The sequence below is a fragment of the Gossypium raimondii genome, chromosome 6 (genome assembly GCF_025698545.1).
Source record: "Gossypium raimondii isolate GPD5lz chromosome 6, ASM2569854v1, whole genome shotgun sequence".
Taxonomy (NCBI): domain Eukaryota; kingdom Viridiplantae; phylum Streptophyta; class Magnoliopsida; order Malvales; family Malvaceae; genus Gossypium; species Gossypium raimondii.
Genome location: NC_068570.1, coordinates 18,195,034 through 18,219,766, shown reverse-complemented (window position 1 = coordinate 18,219,766; position 24,733 = coordinate 18,195,034). Strand labels below are relative to the sequence as shown.

The 24,733-nt window shown below is 31.5% G+C and overlaps 1 protein-coding gene across 1 annotated transcript; it reads right to left on the bottom strand.

Moving 5' to 3' along the window:
- Positions 1 to 3,888: 3,888 nt before the first annotated feature.
- LOC105772889 (glycine dehydrogenase (decarboxylating), mitochondrial) lies at positions 3,889 to 8,925 on the bottom strand. The gene is made up of 15 exons (XM_012594374.2): positions 7,504 to 8,925; positions 7,151 to 7,396; positions 6,990 to 7,067; positions 6,807 to 6,907; positions 6,527 to 6,722; positions 6,272 to 6,397; positions 5,979 to 6,164; positions 5,778 to 5,891; positions 5,547 to 5,699; positions 5,208 to 5,396; positions 4,968 to 5,045; positions 4,756 to 4,881; positions 4,574 to 4,672; positions 4,327 to 4,444; positions 3,889 to 4,199 (listed from the first exon to the last, which is right to left on the bottom strand). The coding sequence occupies exons 1-15, from the start codon at positions 8,740 to 8,742 to the stop codon at positions 4,105 to 4,107; spliced, it is 3,144 nt and encodes a 1,047-aa protein (XP_012449828.1). The 5' UTR covers positions 8,743 to 8,925; the 3' UTR covers positions 3,889 to 4,104.
- Between the last annotated feature and the right edge of the window lie 15,808 nt (positions 8,926 to 24,733).

Genomic DNA, 24,733 nt, shown 5'->3' with positions numbered 1-24,733 from the left:
GTGAACTATAGGGTGAATGTGATTTATATGATTGGGTTGCTATTTACTGCTTGAGTTTAAAATTTATCTTATTTTATTTTTTCCTTTTGAGTCAATGTAATTTGTGCAAAATTTAAAACGAGAAACTGTTCTGAATTGAGTTTTGTTCGGTAATGCCTCGTAACCCAAATCTGGAGTCGGATACTGGTTAGGGGTGTTACAATATATATGTTTCCGAGTGTCCTTAACAATTCTGAATGGTTCAATGGGAAAAGTCGATACGATACGGAATGGGTATAAGAGATAAACGATTTAGGTATGTGTGAAATTGATAAGTACTTTGAAAGAAAAAAGTAAGTGATGTTGTTAATGAGACAAAGTGAAATACATGAGAAAAGTGTTTCTATATGTGTTTGAGACTAGCTATATTCGGCTTAGTTGAAATAGATTATGTAAGTTTTTACGACTATTTATTTGCTTATGACTTACTAAGCTTTCAAAGCTTAGTTTGTGCGTTTTTATTTTTGTTTTATAGTTATAAAGTTAGCTCGAGTTCGGGGATCGTCAAGGAACATCGTTACACTATCGAGTGCTATTTTAGTACTTTAAAAGTTTTTACTTTTGACATATGGCGTGTATAGGCTAGTATGATTCATTTCTATCTATATATATGTAGCCATGCGAAAATGGCTTGATAATGATGCTAATGTTTGTGTATATTCGGTCATGGTATAATCTCATTTTAGGAAGTATGTTTCATGGGTGTATTGGCTGTTTAGGTACGGTTTGTGATTGCAAAGTACGAATATGTTTTATAATTTATTTGATGGTTATCTAGGTACGGACATAAATGGTAAATAAAGTATATGATTTAGGTATGTTTAGTTATTTATATGGATACTTATAAAGTGACATTTTGATATTTGTATTAGGCTATGAAATGGTATAATTAGCTTTGATTTGAGTTGTGAAATTGCTTTGGTTATTGGAGGTTGTATTGATGACTGAATAGATGAAGTTAAATGGCTTGGTATAGGTATTTGGGATTGGTTATTGAGCATATGATTTGGATATAATATAAATTGTCTTTTGTGTCCGAAAATGGTTAATGATATTATGGTAAATTGCGCATGAATTGGTAAAGTACAAGATCATATTTAATCGTTTGGTAATATTTGATAATGTCTCATGTTTGGATGTTATTTAAGCCGTATGGTGTGTCTTGTTTTGACTTAATAATTCGAATGTGCATAGGTATGTAAAATGTACGTTTGACAATTTGCTAATGAAATAGATTTATAAAATTGAATATCATAATCTATGTGCTAGGTACCACATATGAAATGATACATGCTTGGTTTTAATTTAGGTAGTCGAATACTATGAATGTGATATTCATATGGTTCGAAAATCATATTTATAAAGCACGTGTTGTATGAGTTTGATGCATGTTAGTTGGTTCGAAAATTTGATTGAACGGAGGATATTGATTTGAATGAATTTGAAGCATGGGTCGTATTTGTAATATGATTAATAATGCAAGTTTGAATTAATTGGTTATGTGCTTTATACATATGAACTATGTTTTGTTCGGTAATGCCTCGTAACCCTAATCCGACGACGGATATGGGTTAGGGGTGTTACATGTTGTTTTGTTGTAACAAGTGTTATTTTGCTTTAGTTGTAACAGATGTATTCTGGATTGTTGTAAAGTTCTTTTATGAATATAAAGATGAAGAGTTTTGATGGCCAAAAAAGGTAACACTTGATACCTTGGATTTAAATTTTAAATTTTAATTTCAGAAAGAGTGTTAATTGAGTGATAACAAAAATTGAAATATAACATTCATGATTACTTCTCAAATCCATGGATTTGTTGGATGGCTATTCAAGAGTGAATTTGAAATTGCTTTTTATACTTTCCAAACATATATTATATTAAAACCCAACTAATTCATTCATAATGTACAATTTATATAGCAAATGAAATCTAAATTTTCAAATTTATGTTCTCAAGCAATATTATATATGCGTTAAATGGACAATATCCATAACATGGTCCATTGTAAAGCTTAAAGGAGCTAAAGCTCCAATTCGCACGAAGCCCTTACGAGCTCAAGCTCTTTAAGGCACAAACTCTAAATTCTAGTAAAGGCAAATGTCACATGGCATTTAGAGAAATCACCTCTCGTTAGCAAAAAGAAAAAAAAAACCTCTACACATCTCAAGAATCATGCACAAAGTATGAACAGCCAATGTTTCTAACAAATAGAAGACATTGCATCGGTCAATGTTTGGCAAATTGTTAGACCTAGGCAGTCAACAAGGAGCCCAAAACTCAATTATATATATTAAAGTTCAAGTTGACCTTAAGTATGACCTCCCATTTGTTTTGATTCACATTATTATTATCTTCAACTTTTCACTTACTTTCTTAGGTACTATTAAGGAATGTACCTAGGAAAGTTTGCTAACTATTAATGCTTCTGCAATATAGTTAGTTATTGTAGTTAAAAGTTAGTTAAGTTAACTGTTTTCGTTTCCAACTGATAAACAGTTGAGGCTCAGTTAGGAGAGTTGTTAGTACTGATCTCTCAACTTTCTTGTTGGCTTAATGTTGTATAAAGAGCAGACTCGGTCCTTATTGGATTATTAGTCTTTATGAATGAAATGAGTAGACCCTTTACTTTTTTGCTATTGTTTCTCTATTCTGACAAATATTAACTTAAAACATTTGAGAGAATGTCGAAATCTAATCTCTTATTTTGTTGTTATGAACCCAACTTACCTATTATCCAAGCTCAGGAGAAGAGACATTATCAACACATATCTAACTAAAAGCAAAGCATTTATCTTCTTGGCTTGTTTCTAAGCATTTTACTTGATCAACCAAAACTCATGTTTTTGCCTAAGTGTCTAATCTTTAACAAAATCGTATTAACTCGTGGGCATTGACGTATATTGGCTACCAAGAATCTAACCAATTCTGATCGGGAGAGAGAGACCTGTTCAAGGAAATGGGTATTTTTCGTTTGTCGGCAATGTTTGCTGAAAATTTCATTTAGTCCCTTGGGAATGCTCCACAAGTTAATGAGTATATTCCTCGCTCACCATGACTTTAAGTTCGGGTTTGTTTCATATTTGGATTATTAAAAAATTTAATTGAATGTCAAATTGATTAGATTTTAAGTTTTCAATTCATCTTAAAAATTTTAAAAATATAAAATAATACTAATTAAGAAAATTGCATAAAATTCAAAATATAAATAAAATCAGAAACTTAGGAAATTGTATATTAAAAAAGCAAATTATATAAATGAAAAAAAAACCATTTTTTTCAATTCTTAACCAATTTTTTTAATTTCTTTTCAAGTTTCGACTGGTTATTTAATATTTTAGTTCAACTTATATGGTGAACCGCAATACAAACTAGTTCTCAGTTCAACCAATTGAACAGGTCTGCTTGGTATGATTTCTTCAATCTTGAGTTTAGATCATTTTAATTTGAGGCTCGTTTTTTCAGATCAAATCATATGTTCGAAACAATTTAAGTTTTAAGTAATTTTGATTTGTACTCAATTCAATTTCAAGTAGAATGAATTTGAGTTGAAAATATTTTATATAGTCAAATTTAATTATATGCATCAACTAGTTCAAAATTTCAATTTTGGGTCAAAATTAACTGTGCCTGCTTAGATGCGTTAGTCTATATTTAAAAGGCCATTCTTGATACATCACAAGTTACCATACTGAAATTTTTTTAGGCTGTCTAGGTATTTTTAAAGATTTTTTTTTTTAATCACGCAAGCGCTTATATTTTGCTGCTTTATCTTTCAACTCGAATACAAGATCGAGTTTAGTCCAATTGGTTTTACGAAATAGAGCAATGATAATAAGTAAGCATTTGAATTGCATTAACTTTTTTTTTATTTGGGGGGGGGGGTTATTGAAGCAGATGATCATAAGTATACCAATAAAATGAAAGTCACAGCTTAGAACATATGCAAATGGTGAATAGTTTATGTACATGAACAAGAAAGACATTGGACCCCCTCCCCCCACCCCTTTTTTGTTGAAGGAAAAAGAAAATGTTGGCTTCAATGGCAACATAGATGAGGCCTAGGCCTACGCATTGGCTGCAGCAGCCTCTTCAACCATCTGCGATACCGGAAGAAGGGTGCAGATGACGTTGCGATCACCATATACGTTGTCAACACGTCCTGATACAGCAAAAACATGCAAATTCATGCTCAACATAGGGCTTCCAATTTCAATGTTATGCACACCAATTTAATTTCGTAAACAAGGAAAAGCAAAATCCACTGTAAAGAGGATTTTCAGGCATACCTGTAGTAGGCCAGAACTTAGCAGTTCGAAGCCAGGAAGCAGGGAAGGCAGCGTATTCCCGAGAATACGGCTTTGTCCATGCATCTGCCATAAGCAAAGATGGAGGATGAGGAGCTCCCTGCAAGTGTGTATAAAGCTCGTGAATAAAATCTATAGTTCCAGCAGTAGTAGGTTTATCGAGCTATAAATATTTTGGTCATTATCAAAGAAAAGGAAATGAAAATGGTTTAGGGACAAGCCATTTCACCTTAAGAACATTGTTGTGGATATCAGCCTTTCCATTCTCGATTTCAGCAATTTCTTCCCTAATGGAGATAAGAGTATCACAGAATCGGTCCAGCTCTGCCTGCAAAAGATATCAAATATGGACATGTGTGAGACAGAGAGAAGAGGGATATCAAATGTAGGTAGATATTGGTGAAACCATACCTTGCTTTCACTTTCAGTAGGTTCAATCATGAGAGTTCCCGGAACAGGCCACGACATTGTAGGAGCATGGAATCCATAGTCCATAAGACGTTTGGCAACATCTTCAGGCTCTATTCCAGCAGTATTCTACAGTAACAGTGACTTGCAATCAGCCATGGAAACAAACCAGTATATAGAAGAAAGTTCAAAAAGTTTGTGTACTACATGATTACCTTAAAACCTCTCAAGTCTATAATGAATTCATGAGCAACTGTTCCATTAACTCCGCGGAAAAGAACGGGGTAGTGTTTCTGATAACACAAATCAATTACCATAAGAGAAGATGAAAGGGTTGATATCATAATTGGAGCGATAACTCATAAACTCGAGCTTATTACAGTCAATTTACCATATAATAAATGCCTAATTTCTAAAGATTAATAAGACAGTGTTTCAAGGAGAAAGGCAGATACCTCCAAGCGTTTTGCCATGTAATTTGCATTCAAAATAGCTATCTTTGAAGCATCAGTGAGTCCCTTAGATCCCATCATGGCTATGTAAGTGTAAGATATCGGCAGGATAAGTGCAGAGCCCCAAGGTGCAGCGGAAATGGTACCAAGAGGGTCTGATTTTTCTGGGGCTGGGATACCTCCTGTAGGTACCTACAGTACATTGATGAAGAAATCAACATTCGGTCAGAAAATCTTGTTGCAGAAGAATCCAGCACTAAATGCCGTTTGCAATGTGATAAAAGTGATAAATGCTAACAAATATATATATATATGCATAGGTAAGTCTCAGGGAGTATATACCACAGGGTGTGAAGGCAAAAATGGTGCCAAATGCTTCTTGACACCAATAGGTCCCATGCCAGGTCCACCACCTCCGTGTGGAATGCAGAAGGTTTTGTGGAGATTCAGATGGCAAACATCGGCTCCAATAAAACCCGGACTTGTCAAACCGACCTGTATGGAAAAAGATTAGAAAAAAAAGAACAAAAAACGTAAAAACAAAAAGTTAGAGTAAGTGGAAAAAGAAAAGACCTGGGCATTCATGTTAGCCCCATCCATGTAAACTTGACCTCCATTGTCATGAATAATCTTACATATCTCATCGATGCCTTCTTCATACACTCCATGTGTTGAAGGATAAGTAACCTGAAATTGAAATGATAAATTGGATTTGCATGAGCAATTTCATTGACTTTAAAAGGAATTGTAGCAATGGATGTAATGGATTCATACCATAAGAGCGGACAACTTGTCCTTGTTAGCTTCAGCAGCTTTCCTTAATTCTTCAATATTGATGTTACCCTTGGAATCGGTTCCAACAGAAACAATTTTCATTCCACACATAGCAGCACTTGCAGGATTTGTCCCATGTGCCGAAACAGGTATGATGCACACGTTGCGGTGATGGTCCCCTCTTGACTGCAGTATTTATCCAGAGTATGCATCAGCATAATCAACAGAAGTTGTGAAAGGATCTCTTTTTTTCTTTCAATGAAGAGGACTATAAGCAGGTTAGTGTCACTTACCATATGATATGCACGGATAACCATTAGTCCAGCATACTCGCCCGCAGCACCGGCATTAGGTTGCAAAGAGAATGAGTCAAACCCAGTGATGGTACATAACAGTTCACCTAAATTATTGAACATTTCCTAGTAGAATAGAAACCATAATTCATCAATAAATTGAAGTAGATCTAACTCTACTCTTGACTACATGAAATAAAAAACAAAAAATAGTATCAACAAGTTCTAGGTGAAGAGATGCTTCCGAATTAGCACCTGATAGCCCTGAGCCTGCTCTTGAGGGGCAAAAGGGTGAATGTCCGTGAAACCAGGCCATGTAACAGGCATCATTTCAGCCGTTGCATTTAGTTTCATCGTACAAGATCCCAATGGAATCATACTATGACACAAGGAGAGATCCTTTGACTGTAACCTGTGGATGTATCGAAGCAACTCGTGTTCTGTGTGATACCTGAAAGAAAACAGATGAAAGTGAGGGTAACAAATATGATTTATATGCTACAAGTAGCTCATCCTTTCTATGGAAGTGACATACATGTTAAATATCGAGTGTGTAAGATATGGGCTCTGTCGTTCTAGTCCAGAAGGAATTGCAGTCTCAACCTCGGATGCAAGAGATGCAGCAGTGAATGAGACCTGAAAGTTAGATAAAGGTTAAGAAGGCAAAAAACATACAAGTGTGAACATTGTTATAATGGAGGAGGTTATTAGCACTCACTGGTTTGCCACCAGAAAATACTTTGAAAAGCTTGTCCACATCTTCCAAAGTAGTTGTTTCATCAAACGAAACAGTAATCTGCAAATCAGCCAAGTACCGGTTATCTCATGATATATAATATTGTGTTGACCGAACAAACGGGTAGGTGCAATCAGACTCACTGTTTTGGCATCAAGAACCCGAAGATTTATCTCACTCCTGTAAGCAGCATCAGCAATTGAATGGGCATCAGCACATGTAACCTTCACAGTATCAAAGAAGGGAAGGCCCTGGACTTCCACGGTGCCAAGTTTCTTCAGTCCCGAAGCAAATACCCCAGCAAGACCATGAACACGTTGTGCAATGGCCTTTAAGCCCTCAGGTCCATGATAAACAGCATACATGGCAGCCATGTTTGCTAGTAATGCCTAGATAAAACAATATATCAAGTCAAACAAAGCAAAGACAATTCATCCAAATACAAAGAGAAATATGTATTATGAACAATAATCACACATAAGGACGAATCTCTTACTTGAGCTGTGCATATGTTACTGGTAGCTTTGTCCCTGCGAATATGTTGCTCCCGGGTTTGCATTGCCATACGCAAAGCAGGCTTCCCGGAAGAATCAACACTAACTCCGATAATTCGTCCAGGCATCATCCTCTTATACTCTTGAGAAGTAGCCAAAAACGCAGCATGAGGGCCACCGTACCCCATCGGCACCCCGAACCTTTGTGCCGAGCCAACAACAATGTCTGCCCCAAGTTCACCTGGGGGCTTCAACACTGTCAATGCCAATAAATCAGTTGCCATGACAACCTTAACACCATGAGCATGAGCATTCTTAATAAACTCCCCGTAGTCCAAAACCTCACCCTCGGTCCCTGGATACTGAACCAAAACCCCACAAACATCACCAGAGCTGTAATCAATATCCTTAAGATCTGCAGTAACCACTTTAAGATCAAAACCATCAGCTCTAGTCTTACAAATATCAATTGTCTGAGGGTGACAATTATTAGCAATGATGAAAGTCTTCTTTTTCCCTTTCAGAATATTGTTACACATGGCCATAGCCTCAGCAGCAGCAGTTCCCTCATCAAGCAATGAAGCATTTGACATAGGCAAACCAGTGAGATCAGTAATCATGGTTTGGAAGTTAAGCAAAGACTCAAGCCTGCCTTGAGATATCTCAGCTTGGTAAGGTGTGTATTGAGTGTACCAAGCTGGATTCTCCATTATGTTCCTCAAAATCACAGGGGGAACATGAGTGTTATAATAACCCATCCCAATGAATGACTTGAAAATCTTGTTCTTAGATTCCAACATTTTCATGTGTTCAATCATTTGGCTCTCAGTTAACCCTTCATCAAACTTTGAAAACTTCATGGAATCAATACGTATAGCTTTAGGCACAGTTGCATCAATAAGGGAATCAAGACTATCAAACCCACAAGATTCAGCCATTTTGGCCTGCTCCTCAGGGGTTGCAGAGTTATGGCGGCGGGGAAAAGTATCACTCGATTTCAATGCCTCAACAGAGATGGATCGAACTTGTTGTGACCCAAAACTGTTTGGTACATTTCTACCTCCTAACAAATCTGATCTGCTATAATACTTGGAACCAAATGGTGACAGTGAAGATACATACCTTGAAGGAGTGTATAAAACAGGTGATCTACAGCTCATTTGCCCATTGCTTGATTGCTTGGTTTCATTAACCAAGCGTTTAAGGATTGCCCTGCTAGCCAACCTCCTTGCCCTCTCCATCAAAGAAGTTGCTTCTTTGTTTTTTTTCTTAAGGTTTTGGTAATGAAAATGCAATGGAGAAGAAAAAGAAAAAGAAACTTTGGGTTGGTGAGGCAATGAAACAAAAAGGCTTAAAGGTTTAATTTTTATTTCATGAGTGAGAGAAGGGAAAGTGGGTTGGTGGTAGAACTGTGTGTATACTTTTGTCTATATTTATATATGGTTGTGCTTAAATAATCAAATGTAAATGAAAATCATGAAAAAAATAATTATTTTTATGGGAAAATTAAAGAATTTTGGTGGATGATGGGTGACGCTGCAACTATGGAGAAAAAAGACATATTTTTTTGAGGACATAACATGTCAGATTCCAAAATTAACATAAAAAAGAAATCACAAACCTCCAAAAGAAAATGAATGGAAGTAATTGCAAGAAAAAGGATTGAAATTCAATGGATACCAATTCATGGCACCATCTCTTTAATCAAACAAATCTCGGGAAAATAAAATTTCAATCTTATTCTTTTCTCCCTTTCTGGTTCTTTGGATGAAGATTGAAGATTGTGTGTTGGCAATATCTGTTTCACAATCTCATTATCTTGATTATCCCTCACCCTCAACCTCTCACTGCCATCTATCTTTACTATAATTAAAAATTTAATCTTTCAAATTTAAAAATAAAAATACTAGTTGAATTCTATTAAAATTCGTCCATTACATAATTATTGAGATACTCACTCAATAATTGTACAATCTTTATTTATATATGATTAGTATGTGTTAAAATGATTTATCAAATGAATCTTTGCTTAGAATTTGACCAACAAACTTTGAATCTCAAAAATCATCCTTGCAATTGCAAGTAGTACTGTACGTGTCATCCAAATCAACTGATACCAACCCTCTTTGCCATACATCCGGTTTTAGTCCGTTCAATTTCGACTCTTGGATTGAATTTTTTAATCATTGCTTTGCTTTAAGAATATCTACTTTGATTCTTTTTTTTAAATATCAAATAGATGTAACATTGGTATTATTTTTTATTATAATTATATTGAAAAGAAATATTTATACGTGATTAAATCATGCCCATCTATCTATACTATATTTAAATCTCTAATTGAGTTGTGTCACTAATCAACTATAAATTAATTGAGTTAATAATTGATCAAAATTAATGGAGAATGTTTATTGTAAATAATAATATGATATCTCATTATTAAATAAAATAAAATAAAAATAATGAAGGATTTATAAATAAATATTATATTTAAACATAATTAATTATAAATAAATGCTAAAACTCTAAACTTGAGCCCAAGGCCCTAAACTTTTCAACCAAATATCATAAATTCAAGAGTTATTAATATTTATTTATAATAGTTATGATAAATATTTAATTATGTTTAAATAAATTTTTATTTATTTATTTACAAGTCCTTCATATTTTTGTTTAACTTAATGATGATGCGGTAGCGCATGAGTCTTATGCACTAAATATTATTCTAAAAAGTAATTCTTTTACAAAATAAAAAATATTACTATGAGAAGATTTTTATCTTTGGTTAAAATATGCTACAAGTCCTTGTACTATTTATAAATTTACAACTTAATCTTTATACTTCTTTTCTAGGAATTTAGTCATTCTACTTTTTATATTTCAAGATTTAAGTTCAATTGTTAACATTATTAATATTTTCTATTAAATTTTCTAGTGTAACGTATTTAAGTAAAAAGAAATTGGTAACCATATAAATAAAAATAACATTGTATTTAACTTTGAATTTGATAAAAAATTTATCAGTGTTAAAAATTGGGCTTAAAATTTTAAATCTAAAAGATAGACTAATAACATATTTTAACTTTTGTCTTTTTGTAACTTTGAAATCAATAAAAATAAATATATAAAGCACCTAAAAATAGTGGATATGAAACACAATGATCTCTCATTCGAGTTAGAAATTTACTTTCTTTTAAAGTACAATTACAATTTATGATTAAAAATTAAATCAATTTAACAACAATTAGAAGCTAGAATATATCTAAAATTTAGACAAAAGCCACACATGATGAAACTTGAGCCCATAATTTAGATTGAAAAGATATACATGCCAAGTAAAACCATAATAATTAATTTAAGTAGGACTCACACATGAACAAAATAAATTTTAAATTGAAACCTACACGTGCGTAAATGTATACAGTGACTCACACTTGGGCACTTCAAATCTCAAGGCCTTGCCAACACTTTAAAATTCTTTATAATTTTGATATTATGCAAACTAAAACCTTAATTTTGCACAAACAACAATTTTATAATATGATTTTCATAAGCCTAAGAATTACCTGATGTGGAATTGGAGTAACACCAGATAATTTGATTTCTCGCTCTTGACTTTTTTCCTTAATTACACAAACCCTAAACAATGGAGGGTTGTAATTTTTGTGCATAACTCTAATAGGTAGAAGGGATGATCAATTTATAGCGATCATCCTTTATTTGATGCATCCATCAAGTAACCGGATGAAGGGATAAGATATAACTTCTATTATTAAAGTAAAAATTCGTATTCCCTTTGAATTGGTTCCATAAAATAGGGCTAAAATCTTACATTCTCACACTTGGACCAATGCGATAAAACATAACATTTAATAGAACAAAACCTTTAGCGTGCACAACAAAGTGACACTCATCAATGTTATCATATTATAGTGAATTGCAAATACGAATTTATGGTGGTTATATATAGTTTAAGTCACATACTTATTTACATATATTACAATATTATAACTAAATATTATAGAACTTCAAGTAACATACATGTCACATCATGATCACAATAATATATTATAAAAATTTCCTATTTTAAATAATTTCAAAAATTGTGCACACAATCATAATAAATAGAATTGCGCCAGTTTTATATCAAAAGCACAATAATTGAGCTCGAGTATCACATTATCATAAAATGTAATTCATCAATACAACCAAGACTCATTCTATGTACATGTGTCTTTAGAAATAATCTTAAGTAACATATTTAAAACAATAATAAGTTGTTAGCATATTTACTTGACACATCGGCATTTTATGTATTAAACTAATGTAAACCCGTAGTTTAAATGAAAACTATTGTTTTTTATGGCAATAAACATTATGAACAACATTTTAAATTATTAACCGATGTTAAAATTATACAAAATCCTTATTAAAGTCATTGATAAAATTTATGATATTATAAAAAAATACACGGGATTAGATAATAAGGAACATTCAAAAATATATATACATTTTTTTCTAAAATTGGTAATACATATTTTTAAATTATAAAAATGTAATACGTATTTTTAATTATAATAAAAATGTAACACATAATTTTAAACCTTAAATAAATTTAAATATAAAATAAATAATTAAAGATACTAAAAAATATTATTGAATTTTTAAATATATTAATTTTATTTTGAATATTCAAAAATATTAATTAAATTATTTTAAAATATTAAAAAATTAAAATTGAATTTAAATATTTAAATTTGTTATATCCTACTTTAATATTTATTATTTATAGTTAGTGTTTTATTGTTAATATTTAAATTAATATTAAAAGTAAAAATTAATTAAAAATTTGCTAAAAATTAATATATAACTTAATATATATAATATTATGCATTCTTAACTTATATAATTATTATTTATCGTTTAATTTTTAATATATTTCAAATTTTGTATTAAATTTTAGTAAATAAAAATAATTAAATTAGATTAATACACATAATGTTGGGCGGTTAAAAAAACTAATTTATATACATACTGCATACACATATGTATAAAATATACAATTTGTAATATTATAGAAAAAAGGGGAGTTGTTGGGCTTTGCAGGTCAAACATGGCAGAAAAATATTTTAAGAATTTCCAATCTTTGTGGGGACTTTGTTTTCATAAGGAATATTTTGGTTAAATGTGAGAAAACCCCAACTTATTGTATATAAAGGAAGTTTGAAAAGATGGGCAATAATTCATATACTTATTTCTTCAAATAATATTTCCTATATTTTCTTTATGTATTTTTTTAGACGAATTTTTTTAGGTGTTTTCATGTCTGTTTTATGGCTTATATTTATAATTTATCTTAACTAATAATGTCGTTTCTAATGTTTGAATTGAATCTTCTTTAAAGAGAATAATGTACCTTATCAACACTAATTAATTTGGACAGATATTATATTCGCGATATTTTATATTAATAATATTTAATGTTTGTATATTCATAACTGACATCATATTTATGAACAGAAAAATAGCATCATAATCGGATTTATTTCATCTACTTAGGAAAAGAGAGTTGAAGAGATCTTACCTAACACATATGGAGTTAATGCGAAGAGGAAAGGAATTGAGAAATATAGATTATCATAATTGAGAAATATACCATCATATTCACATTTATTTCATTTTCTTTTTTTTGGTGAAAAAGAAAATACATCTAAAATAACAAACATTAAGAAAAATACATCTAGATGTGATCTTCTATCAACCGTAAATCAAGTTCCATGTCTCGTACTACCTTGACGATTTTGTCTACGAATTTATTGTCTTCTCAAGAAATATGTTGAAGACTCCAGTGACTTAGAAGCTTCAATAACGTAAGTATTCTCCTTACCAAAACGGAATTAGAACCCCCACACGTACACCTTCATGTATGATTTTTTTTTTTAAAGAAAAGGTATGTGACTGAATTGATCTCTTTTAAAATTAATAAAAATAAATGCATACGAATAAATATTATTTAATGAAATTTCCTATTGTATTTAATTAAAATAAAAAATTCCTCATGCAATATTTTCACAAATAACAATATATAGCAATGCAATTTATGATAATTATATGTTATTATCAAGATTGACATGTAATATATGATAATAATTTCGTATTATTTATAATTACCTAACTAAATGTTTATGTTAAATTATATTGATCTATTTTCAATACAAGATAGACCATTTTACTTTTTTATTAAATAAATATGTAATATTACAAGTCAATTACACACTTAGGTCATTTTATTTTTTATTTATAATTTCATCCTTTGCAAGTTGTATAATTTTATCTTTTAGGTCCTTAATATTTTAATTTCAATTCAATAATGTAGTACTATAAAAAATTTCTGTAAAAGACATTTGTAAGTGACATTAATCAATGTTTGAAATACTAAGGTAGGAAAATTACCTCTATAAAATTTCCATATATTTATAATTAGAATATAACGTAAAAGGCAATTTTAATGGAGTAATTAAAGGGATGTTTTTGAATAAGTAAATTAAAGTATGTTATAATGGTGAATTTTTTTTTAGTAGAAACAAACATCATTAAGCGAAAACAATGAAATCACATAACTCTACTTAAGAAATCACCATCTGATTGTAAAATCTCTTGAACCAAAATTGGGGGATCCTCAAAAATCTTCAACCCAAACTGATTATCATAATTACATTTCACCATTCGATCATTAGCCATATTCTAAGATCTAGGAATATGACGGATTATTGTCTTCCCATTCCTTTTAAGATAAACATTGATTAAACGTAATGCAACTAGGTTACTGGGTTATAATGGTGAATTTATTATATTAACATAACTACCGGTAATTAATTAGGAAAATTATGTTATAAATACAATTTTATTCAATACTACTGAAATATTTAACACAAAATTTATAGTAAAAATTAATTTAATATGTGATAAATGATCCATATTAATTTAATCTAATTAAGTGATAAATGATCTAAAATAATAAGTGTAATTTAATATGGATCCATAGTTTAATTAAGTGATAATAATTAATACATTAATAATGAAAATATTATAATTATTTTATGAGTGAGTATTTGGTGCATTTTAAGTAACTTAAAAAATTTACATGTGTTTCTTTTTTAAATTTTCATTTTAATATTTTGCTATACACTATAGGGCACTTATTAACCTCCTAACTCTGCTTGTGGAGTCTAAAAACTCCAACATTGTACAAAATATTTTCCCTTATTTTATATTGATAATTTGTTAGGAACATAAATTTATGTTTAAAATTTAATAGAAACATAATTAAAAATAAATTATGTTTATATTGTTAATTTTATAAATTAAAAAGAAAATAGAAAACACAAATAATACCTGATTGATTTTGTTTTATCTTACAACCTGTTTGGTTGGCATGAAAAATCAACTTATTCAGGCATCATTCATAACGCAAGAGTGATCCAAGTGTTTAGTTCATCACATTTCTATTCATTAGAATAACCTATTGCCAGCAATGACAAATATGGCCTGAATAACCATCCTACGCTCTCCCATCAGATTTGACTAATCAACGCCATAAAGAATAAGGACTTCAAAAAAATTCCTCAAATATGCATGAAATAAACAACCATCAAACTCAACCATAACAATATATGGACCTAAAATTCCAATATTCTAACTTAAGAAAATTAGAGAAAATCAAAATACACTACACCAAAATAGGTTTTTAGCGGCGTTTTTTTAGGCCTTTACCGGCGCTTTTTAGCGCCACTAAAGGTATTTGGAAGCGCCGCAAAAAATGCCGCTAACGACAACGCCGCTAACGTTTGCAGCGTTTACAGAAATAAACGCCGCTAAAGGTCATGTTCTGTAGCGGCGCTTAAAAACAAACACTGCTAAAGATCATGTTCTTTAGCGGCGCTTAAAAACAAACGCCACTAAAGATCATGTTCTTTAGCGGTGCTTCAAAAAAAAAACGCCATTAAAGGTCATGTAATTTAGCGGCGTTTATTGTAAAAGCGCCACTAAAGAACATGACCGATAGCGTCGCATACCAACAAACGCCGCTAAAGCTCATGTTCTTTAGCGGCGCTTTCTTCAGCTGCGTTTTATTCTACAAATGCCGCTATAGAACATGACTTTTAGCGGCGCTTTTATAAAAACGCCACTAATTTTGGGATTTTTGTAAAATAAAATTTTCCATTTTTTCAGCCCTCCTGTAGCAACAAATCAAAAGCAACCAGATCTAAACCATCCATAAGCAATAAATTTATATAATATTTCAAATTAAACGAATAAAATAATATTAATATCAATAAATAAAATAGAATTCATATTATTTTTACAAAAATGTTAAAAGTTAAAATGATAAAAATATTTATGCAATACACTATGACGGCGGAGGTTGCGACTGCTGAAACATCTTCATCATATTCTGATGCTGCTGTTGGAGTTCGTGTACTTTCTGCTCTGCTCTGCTTCTCTCGATGCCGCATCTGCTTTAAGTTGTAGCTGGAGTTCTTCATATTTCTTTTGAACCTCTGCTTCTCTCTCTACAACCTCTGCTTCCCTCGCTGTCGCCTCTGCTTTATTATATTAACATAACTACCTGTAATTAATTAGGAAAATTATGTTATAAATACAATTTTATTCAATACTACGGAAATATTTAACACAAAATTTATAGTAAAAATTAATTTAATATGTGATAAATGATCCATATTAATTTAATCTAATTAAGTGATAAATGATCTAAAATAATAAGTGTAATTTAATATGGATCCATAGTTTAATTAAGTGATAAGAATTAATACATTAATAATGAAAATATTATAATTATTTTATGAGTGAATATTTGGTGCAATTTAAGCAACTTAAAAAATTCATATGTGTTTCTTTCTTTAAATTTTCATTTTAATATTTTACTATACACTATAGGGCACTTATTAACCTCCTAACTTCGCTTGTGAGTCTAAAAACTCCAACATTGTACAAAATATTTTCCCTTATTTTATATTGATAATTTGTTAGGAACATAAATTTATGTTTAAGATTTAATAGAAACATAATTAAAATAAATTATGTTTATATTGTTAATTTTATAAATTAGAAAGAAAATAGAAAACACAAATAATACCTGATTGATTTTGTTTTATCTTACAACCTGTTTGGTTGGCATGAAAAATCAACTTATTCAGGCATCATTCATAAAGCAAGAGTGATCCAAGTGTTTAGTTCATCACATTTTTATTCATTGGAATAACCTATTGCAAGCAATGACAAATATGGCCTGAATAACCATTTCACGCTCTCCCATCAGAATTGACTAATCAACGCCATAAAGAATAAGGACTTCAAAAAAATTCCTCAAATATGCATGAAATAAACAACCATCAAACTCAACCATAACAATATATGGACCTAAAATTCCAGTATCCTAACTTAAGAAAATTAGAGAAAATCAAAATAGAAGCAATTCTTCCATAAATAATAATAATAACTCTTTTACGGTTCAAGGCAGGCAAGGGAAAATGTCAAAGAAATCAATAGAAGATGATTCAACAGGGAGATCTGTTGCTAACCTAGGGAAACCTCCTCTAGACAGCATCGAACAATCTTAGCCATATGTTATAAAATTCAATTTAGGTTGGGTTTTTTGAAACTTATAGTTCAAAGTGAGAAAACAAGACGTGTTTCTATAAAAGAAAATTAAAGGAAAATTTTGTCTACGGTAATTAAAATTTTACTAGAAAAAGATGTCAACGTTTAGGTGTTAGAAATCTTGGAAGGAGAAAGAGGAATGGGAGTGAAGAATATATACGAAAAAAATCGAAGTATATATTGGGTAAAGACATTGTGGTCACTAATGGAAACCACGGTTGTAATACCTCGAAAGATATAGATTTAGAAGTAATAATTAATCAAGAAATGAGTGATAGTTTAAATAGTTAAGAACTTAGTATACTCTCTAGAAATCGAAGGTTTAAGCCACACTCTTCTCATTTTCTTTTCTTTTTTAGCAACCAAGAAACAAAATCAAACTAGAATATATATTAGTTTAGTAAAAATATAATAAGAGTGGGTAATAGCACAAATGGTTAAGCATTTTTTTCCTCAAAACACACCATTCTCCCCACCATTTCTTTTATTTTCGGTAGAATGGTTTATTATCCAAACAACCTCTCAAATTCAAGAAACACTAGGTATTAAATCTCTTCTCCTAATCACAAAAGAACAATAATTATCTTTCCAAATTAAAACAAAATTTATTTGCTCCATTCCCTTATTTATTTCATATTTCTTTTCATCATCTTCTTCTTTACACAATTTTTGCTCTCCATTGTTGAGATTATTTTCTTATTTTCTCGAAGCTAAATCAATCCTGAGCGTAAATAATTTTCCACCGATTGTCGAAATTACCGTAGCTAACCTCTGAATTCTTATCAAAATTTCAGTAAGTACTCTAGTTTCAATTAGTAGAAAACCATAAATTCTGAAACAATAACATTTCTCACTAATCTTCAAATTCAATTGCAAATTTTTAAGAAATCTTATGAAATCTTGATTTTTCTTGAAATCCGTTATTAATTCTTGCGTAATTTTTGATTGAAAGACTCATTGTAGGTATCCCAGATCAGACTTTGATGTGAGGATCATCGTTCGAGACCCCAGTGACAGGTGTGTGTTCTTTTACAAGTGAATCGGGGCAAATCGTGCCTCGAAATAGGGCCACACGACCTACATGGCACACGGCTAACACGCGGGTAAGTAGGCCATTTGTGTGGATCACACAACCCCCTCACATGACCATGTCTACCCTGAAACCCTAGGAGTTCGAATCGCACACGGCCTGAACCTTTCCACACAGCCTGCCACATGGTTGTGTCACACGGCCGTGTACTCTCTCCACACGGTCGGGTCACACGGCCGTGTGTTCCTTGATTATCAGATTTTACAATTTTACCCAGATTTTTTTTATAAATTGTTCAATTTAGTCCTTGCATGATCCGTAAACTATTTTTATGGTTTTACCTCTTACAATTAGGTCCTTGATATTTAGAATAATGTGAATTCCATGATTTGGTTGATTAGATTATTTCTGTTTATGTATGATATGTGATTGAAACTTGTTTACTGTTATTAGATTTTTGATGTACTGTCATTATTACTCGTATTACAGAATCATTGATTGCATGAACAACATGCCTACTGTTATTGATAAACTAAAATTATGACATTCATGTCCACTGCTACTACTAAAATTTAATACATGTTATGCATGTCCACTGTTTCTGTATTGTACTGTTAATAGTATGCCATACTACACTACATGGGGCGGGAAGCTTTAAAAGGAGGAAGTACTGATAGTTTTAACTACAAATACTGGTGGTTTATCCACAAATTATTGTCAGCTTTAATCTGCAAACCTGTTGTGTATTCACAACTACTGACAGCGTATTAACCTGCAAGCACTCGTGGTTTACTCACAACTTATATTGGCAGCTATTATCTGCAAACCCATTGTGTATTCACAACTACTAATAATGTATTAACCTACAACACTGGTGGCTTATCCATAAACTAGAGTGTCCGGGATATAAGAGTTTCGGGGAACTCTTACTGTGAAGTGTAACAGTGGGGTAAAGCCTATTTATATTGTTAAACTGAAATTGCTATGTATTGCATCATCACGCATAAGCATGATTGAATGAATTGTTAATTTCTGTTATACTATATGATTGCTAATGTATGGTAAACTATTATTACATACGCTTGGATTACTATGTGGCATTGATTTACTTGCGATGGAACTCACACTGAGCGTCATAGCTCACTCCCCTTTTAATTTTTATTCTTACAGGTAGCCCACCAGGTTAGGACACAGACACGACATTTGGAAGGTCTCGACTTAATTTTTCTAAAATATTTTTAGATTTATTATTTGATATTTCATTATTCAGAGTTTGTATTATCATTTTATTTCAAACTGTGGCATGAGATTTAGGATTTAGTTTTATATTGCATGACATTTAATTTAACTATAGGATAACAAGATATATTTATTATTGAGTTATGCATGAATCCTCAGTTTTTATTTAAAAACAACCACTTATCACTTTTCCTCTGCTATATCTTAATTAAGGTTTTGAAGATAGATAAGTCGATATTTGACTAAGTTTTCTGCTAAATCAAACAAATGTTTTAAAATGACTGTTTTCAAAATCGCGATAGCTCACTGGGTCACTTCGGTGGCTAATGTAATCTTTCGAATTCAAGTCTAACGTTTAGGCCAGGTTGGGAAGATTACAATGGTGGTCGATGGAAATAAGTATGGTAGGAAGTTAATAGAAGATGAATTTTGTAGAGAGGGGAAGAGGATTTATAGAGAAATGATTTAAAGAGGAACAAAGTTGAAATTAAAAAAGAAAGCTCATATAATTTCAAATAAAAAAGACAAAATAAAAATATTTTTAATTTTTTCTCAATAATATATATTGGGACGGATATACTTAAACCACTATGTAATTTAAGTGGTTTTACATCCTTCCATTACTTTTTATATGATTAATATTTTAACAATCCAACTATTATATTTCATGATCTATTCATATAGATCATGCAAGCCAAATTTGACATAAATTAAAATTTTCTAACTATTCGTTTCATGTAAAAAGCTTTCTACGATTAAATATATATTAATATAGACAATATTTTAGACCGATATGACAAAGATATCGAATCGATTTAAAAATTTACATGCATGAAAATTATATATATTGCTAAATTCAACGGTTGAATTGTTAAAATATTGATAGTATCAAAAGTTAAGGAAGAGTGTAAAGCTACTTAAGCTTTACATTGGTATAAGTAGATGGAAAACGGGGTCGACTTGGGTTTTGAAAAATGAAAACGAAAATGGGAGTCACCACCGATCCTTTGGATGGGGTGTGATCGGATCACCTCGAAAAGCGGTTGTTTTTAATAAACGATTTGATTTTATTAAAACAACAAGTTTGATCCATGAAATTTAGAAAAATGGGTTCGGGAGTCGGTTACGCACGAGGAAGGATTAGCACCCTCGATACGCCCAAAATTGGTACCTAGTTGATTAATTAATGTCTTAGTGTCGAAAAACTGAAAACTTTAAAGAAATTTAAAATACGATCCTAAAAAAAACTCGAATGGCATGGACTAAATTTTAAGAGGATATTTGGCTATTCGATCAATCGAGAAATCGAAACCCAGCACATTAAGGCTTGTTCCTCGAATTTTCAAACGCAAAACATTGCCTTATTTTGAAATTTTTAAAAGGATATTTAGTCATTTGGTTGAATGAGAAAAATCGACACCTAGCACCTTAGGGCATGTTCCTCGAATTTCCCAAACGCAAAAAATTGCCTTATTTTGAAATTTTTAAAAGGATATTTAGCCATTTGGTTGAATGAGAAAAATCGACACCCAGCGCCTTAGGGCACGTTTTCTCGAATTTCCAAACGCAAAACATTGCCTTATTTTAAAATTTTTTAAAAGGATATTTAGCCATTTGGTTGAACGAGAAAAAATCGACACCCAGCACCTTAGGGCATGATTTCTCGAATTTCCAAACGCAAAACATTGCCTTATTCTAAAAATTTTTAAAAGGATATTAAGCCATTTGGTTGAACGAGAAAAATCGACACCCAGCATCTTAGGGCATGTTTTCTCGAATTTCCCAAACGCTAAATATTGCCCCAATTAGAAATATTTTCCTTTTTTTTTGAAATATGATATTTATATGCATAATGGAAAATTAAACATGATAATGTGAATAAAAATGAACAAAAAAACGAATAATAAAATAAATCGATCATGCATATACCATGGCAAATAAATAAATAAATAAACTAAAGCATAAAATGGACATATAAATAAATACATAAATGAACATAAAAAACAATAAAGGAATATAGATAGGAATTATAAAATATGGACATGTGTCTGTACATAAATTTATAAAAATATAAAAATATATGTATGTGTATGTGTATTTTAAAAATATTAAATAAAGAATATATATAAGTAAGCATATAAATATATATGTATGTAACTATCATAAAATAAAAAGTATATATATAGATATATGTATGAATCATAAAATATAAAGAACACATATATAAAATACATATTTAAAAAAATGAAGAATATGTAAGTGTATATATATTACAAAAAGTATGTGTGTAAGTATATAAAAATATATGTATATATATAAAAAACGTATATATATATAAGGGCAATTATAATAATAATGATAATAATAATAATAATAACAATAATAATATTATTATTATTAAAAGTAATAATGTTTAAAAAAAATGACTAAATAATAAAAGATGCTAAAAAAGGATTAAATCGAAATAAAAATGAAGATACAGGGCCAATTCAAAATAATAAATTACAAAAAGGATCAAATTGCGACACGCGCAAAAAGGGAAGGACCGAAACAGTAAATAAACCAAATTTCTAAAACGCAGCACTTCAGTGGACTAAAATGAAACAAAAGTAAAACTTCAGGGCTAGATCCAAAATAAAAGAAAATAATGAAAAAATTTGAATTGAAGTCTACTTGAGAGTCGAGGATCACAAGCAATTATACCCTTTAAAGAAAACACGCGGATCCTTCTCTTGGGTCGGGTCACCTCACAGGTCAGGGCCAAAACGGCGTTGTTTTGGCACCTGACCCCTAAGGGTAAAACGGCGTCGTTTCCTTTTGGCTATTTAAGCCTTTTTTTAAAAAAAAAACTCATTTCAGCCCCCTACCCTTAAAAAAATCAGAGCTCCTCTCCCCTCTTAAAGCTCCGGCCTGGATCCGATCAAACGCTCTGGTGTGCCTCCGCCGTAGATCCGCCGCAGGTGGTGGCCGGAGGTACAAAATGGAACCTTTCCGGTTCCTTTTTGAAGCCGATGACCTCTTGAGCACGGATCCAACACCGAATCTTGTGAAAGGTGAGCCCAACCCTGAAAAACGAGGAGTAACTGTCCGTCTCCTCCTCCTCCGGCGCGGCGCAGGTAAGGTTTTTTTTTATTTTTGTTGTTTTTTTCTAGTTATTTAGCGTAGAAGATGAAAATAAACAGAAAAAAAGGAGTAGATTCGAACACAAAAAATCACCTTTTATTTCTTGTTTTTTTTTTCAAAGGGACCGAACCCCATTGTTTTACAATCATCAGTTTTTATAACTGAAAGCAAAGAGAAAGAAGAAAAAAAATCCCCTCGATTTTGTGGTCTGTTTCTGTCTTCCTTGGTTGCGTGTTTTGCAGCTGGAGCAGGTGAGGGCGCAAGTGGCATGGGAGTGGTGACGGTGACTGACGTGCAGCGGTGGCAGTGGCTAGGGGTAGGGTGCGGCACCAGAAGACCAAGAGTCAAAGCATGCGGCGCTAGGGTTTCAGAGACTGAAACCCTAGTCTGAATTTGGTATTTGGGCCTAAGTCTATTGGGCCGTTCGGGTTTGGGGCTTAATTGTTTTGGGCTGAGGGTTAGTGGGTTAGGCTAGTTGGGTCTGGTTCTGTTTGGATTTGGGTTTGGTTGTGTTTGAGTAACTGAGGTTGGACTTAGGTAGGTTTATGGTTAATTGGGCCCGGGCATAAAAATTGGGCTTGTACAAGTATAAGGTATTATTAATGGACTAATGTGATTTTTTTTTTCTAAATTCCTGAAATTCTCTATATAATTTAAAAGTTGAAAATATGATTATACGCTAATTTGTAACTTGGATTTTAAAAAACAAATCTAAGCCAATTAATGAAATTTTAATTGTGTTAGTAATTTAGATTTAGGCATAAGAGGATGAAATTATATGAAATTAAATTATAGAAACTATCTTCTAAAGTTGAGTATAATAAAGTGACTAAAATAATAATTTGATAGATCAAACGATGAGGACAATGACATGGCCATACACACGAAAATAAAAAAGGCAATATATATGGTAAGAGCTTGTGTGACCTATCATTTTATAACTTTCCACCTTATCCAAACTTAATATTTATATCCTATGCATGTCATAATTGTATGTATACATATGTATGCCATAATTGTAAGTTTCAACTCCACCATGTGGTAGGGGTACATATAGAGAGGATGGAGTTTGGATCAGATAATTTTCAACAAAACACGAGATGAATAATTAAGATATGATAACAAAACATTATAAGAAACTAAAGCTATTCAAATAGACAAAATAATTTAATAAGATAAATAATACACAAAATACACGAATTATTAACTCTTATATATAAATATATATTATTTAAAACTTAGATTCATTGGTTAATGCTAAAAATACAATGTATTGGTTGCATATATCTAGAATTAATCACTCTTTAATCACTGTCCTTCTCTCTCTTTAAAAAAAATAAAGATACTTCGTAACAAAAAGTGGTGATCGTTAAAATGTGGATGAAAAGAAAATGGAAATTGACTCTAGGGATATGTGGAGTGTACCTCGTATTTATGAATTGATGTTGCGACAAGAAAGAACTGACGTCCCGACGATACAATAACATCCCGACAAGAAGAAAATGGCACCCCAACGACAAGAAGAAAACAACGTCTCGACGAAGCGAAGAATGATGTCCCGACGAGGGACATACAATGTTACAACATGGCGATGTGTTTACCAATTCAACTAGGTTTTATTCTCCTAGTTAAACTTTGCTATTGTTTCCCAAGTAAATTTTGATTAGTCTAGGGTTATTTTAGTCATTTCTCTATTTTTTTAGCCCATAAAAGGGACTGTTGCAACCTAGATTAATCATCTTCATCATATTTGAGATTGAGAGAGTTTTGTGAGTTTTAGGGAATTTCGGGTTTTAGCTAGATGTTTTGTTCTTTCGGGATTTAGGGTTGTTTGTTGAGATTATCTCCATCTCGTACTCTTTCAAATTTTGCTCATTTAGTGAAATCTCCTTTGCTCGTTATTTTTTGTCCTCTTCTTTGGAGAAATTTTTCCACATAAATATTTATGTGTTTGATCTTCTCTATTTCTACTTTTATTTTCTCGTTGCATATACTGTTCGATCCCCAACAAACTAGTATCAAAGCCAAGTTCAACTTTCGTAGATCAACACGTTCAGGGATGGAAATGAGGTTTGATATCGAGAGGTTCAACGACTACATACATTTCAGTTTATGGCAAGTTCGGATGACGATAATTCAAGTTTAGAACGACCTGAAAA

Excerpts from the sequence above, each read along its gene's own strand:
- LOC105772889 (XM_012594374.2), bottom strand. The coding sequence starts at position 8,742 with ATGGAGAGGGCAAGGAGGTTGGCTAGCAGGGCAATCCTTAAACGCTTG. Across the intron at positions 6,398-6,526 it reads AGCAGGCTCAGGGCTATCAG|GAAATGTTCAATAATTTAGG; the intron begins GTGCTAATTCGG and ends CTATTCTACTAG. Across the intron at positions 4,882-4,967 it reads TAGACTTGAGAGGTTTTAAG|AATACTGCTGGAATAGAGCC; the intron begins GTAATCATGTAG and ends CTGTTACTGTAG.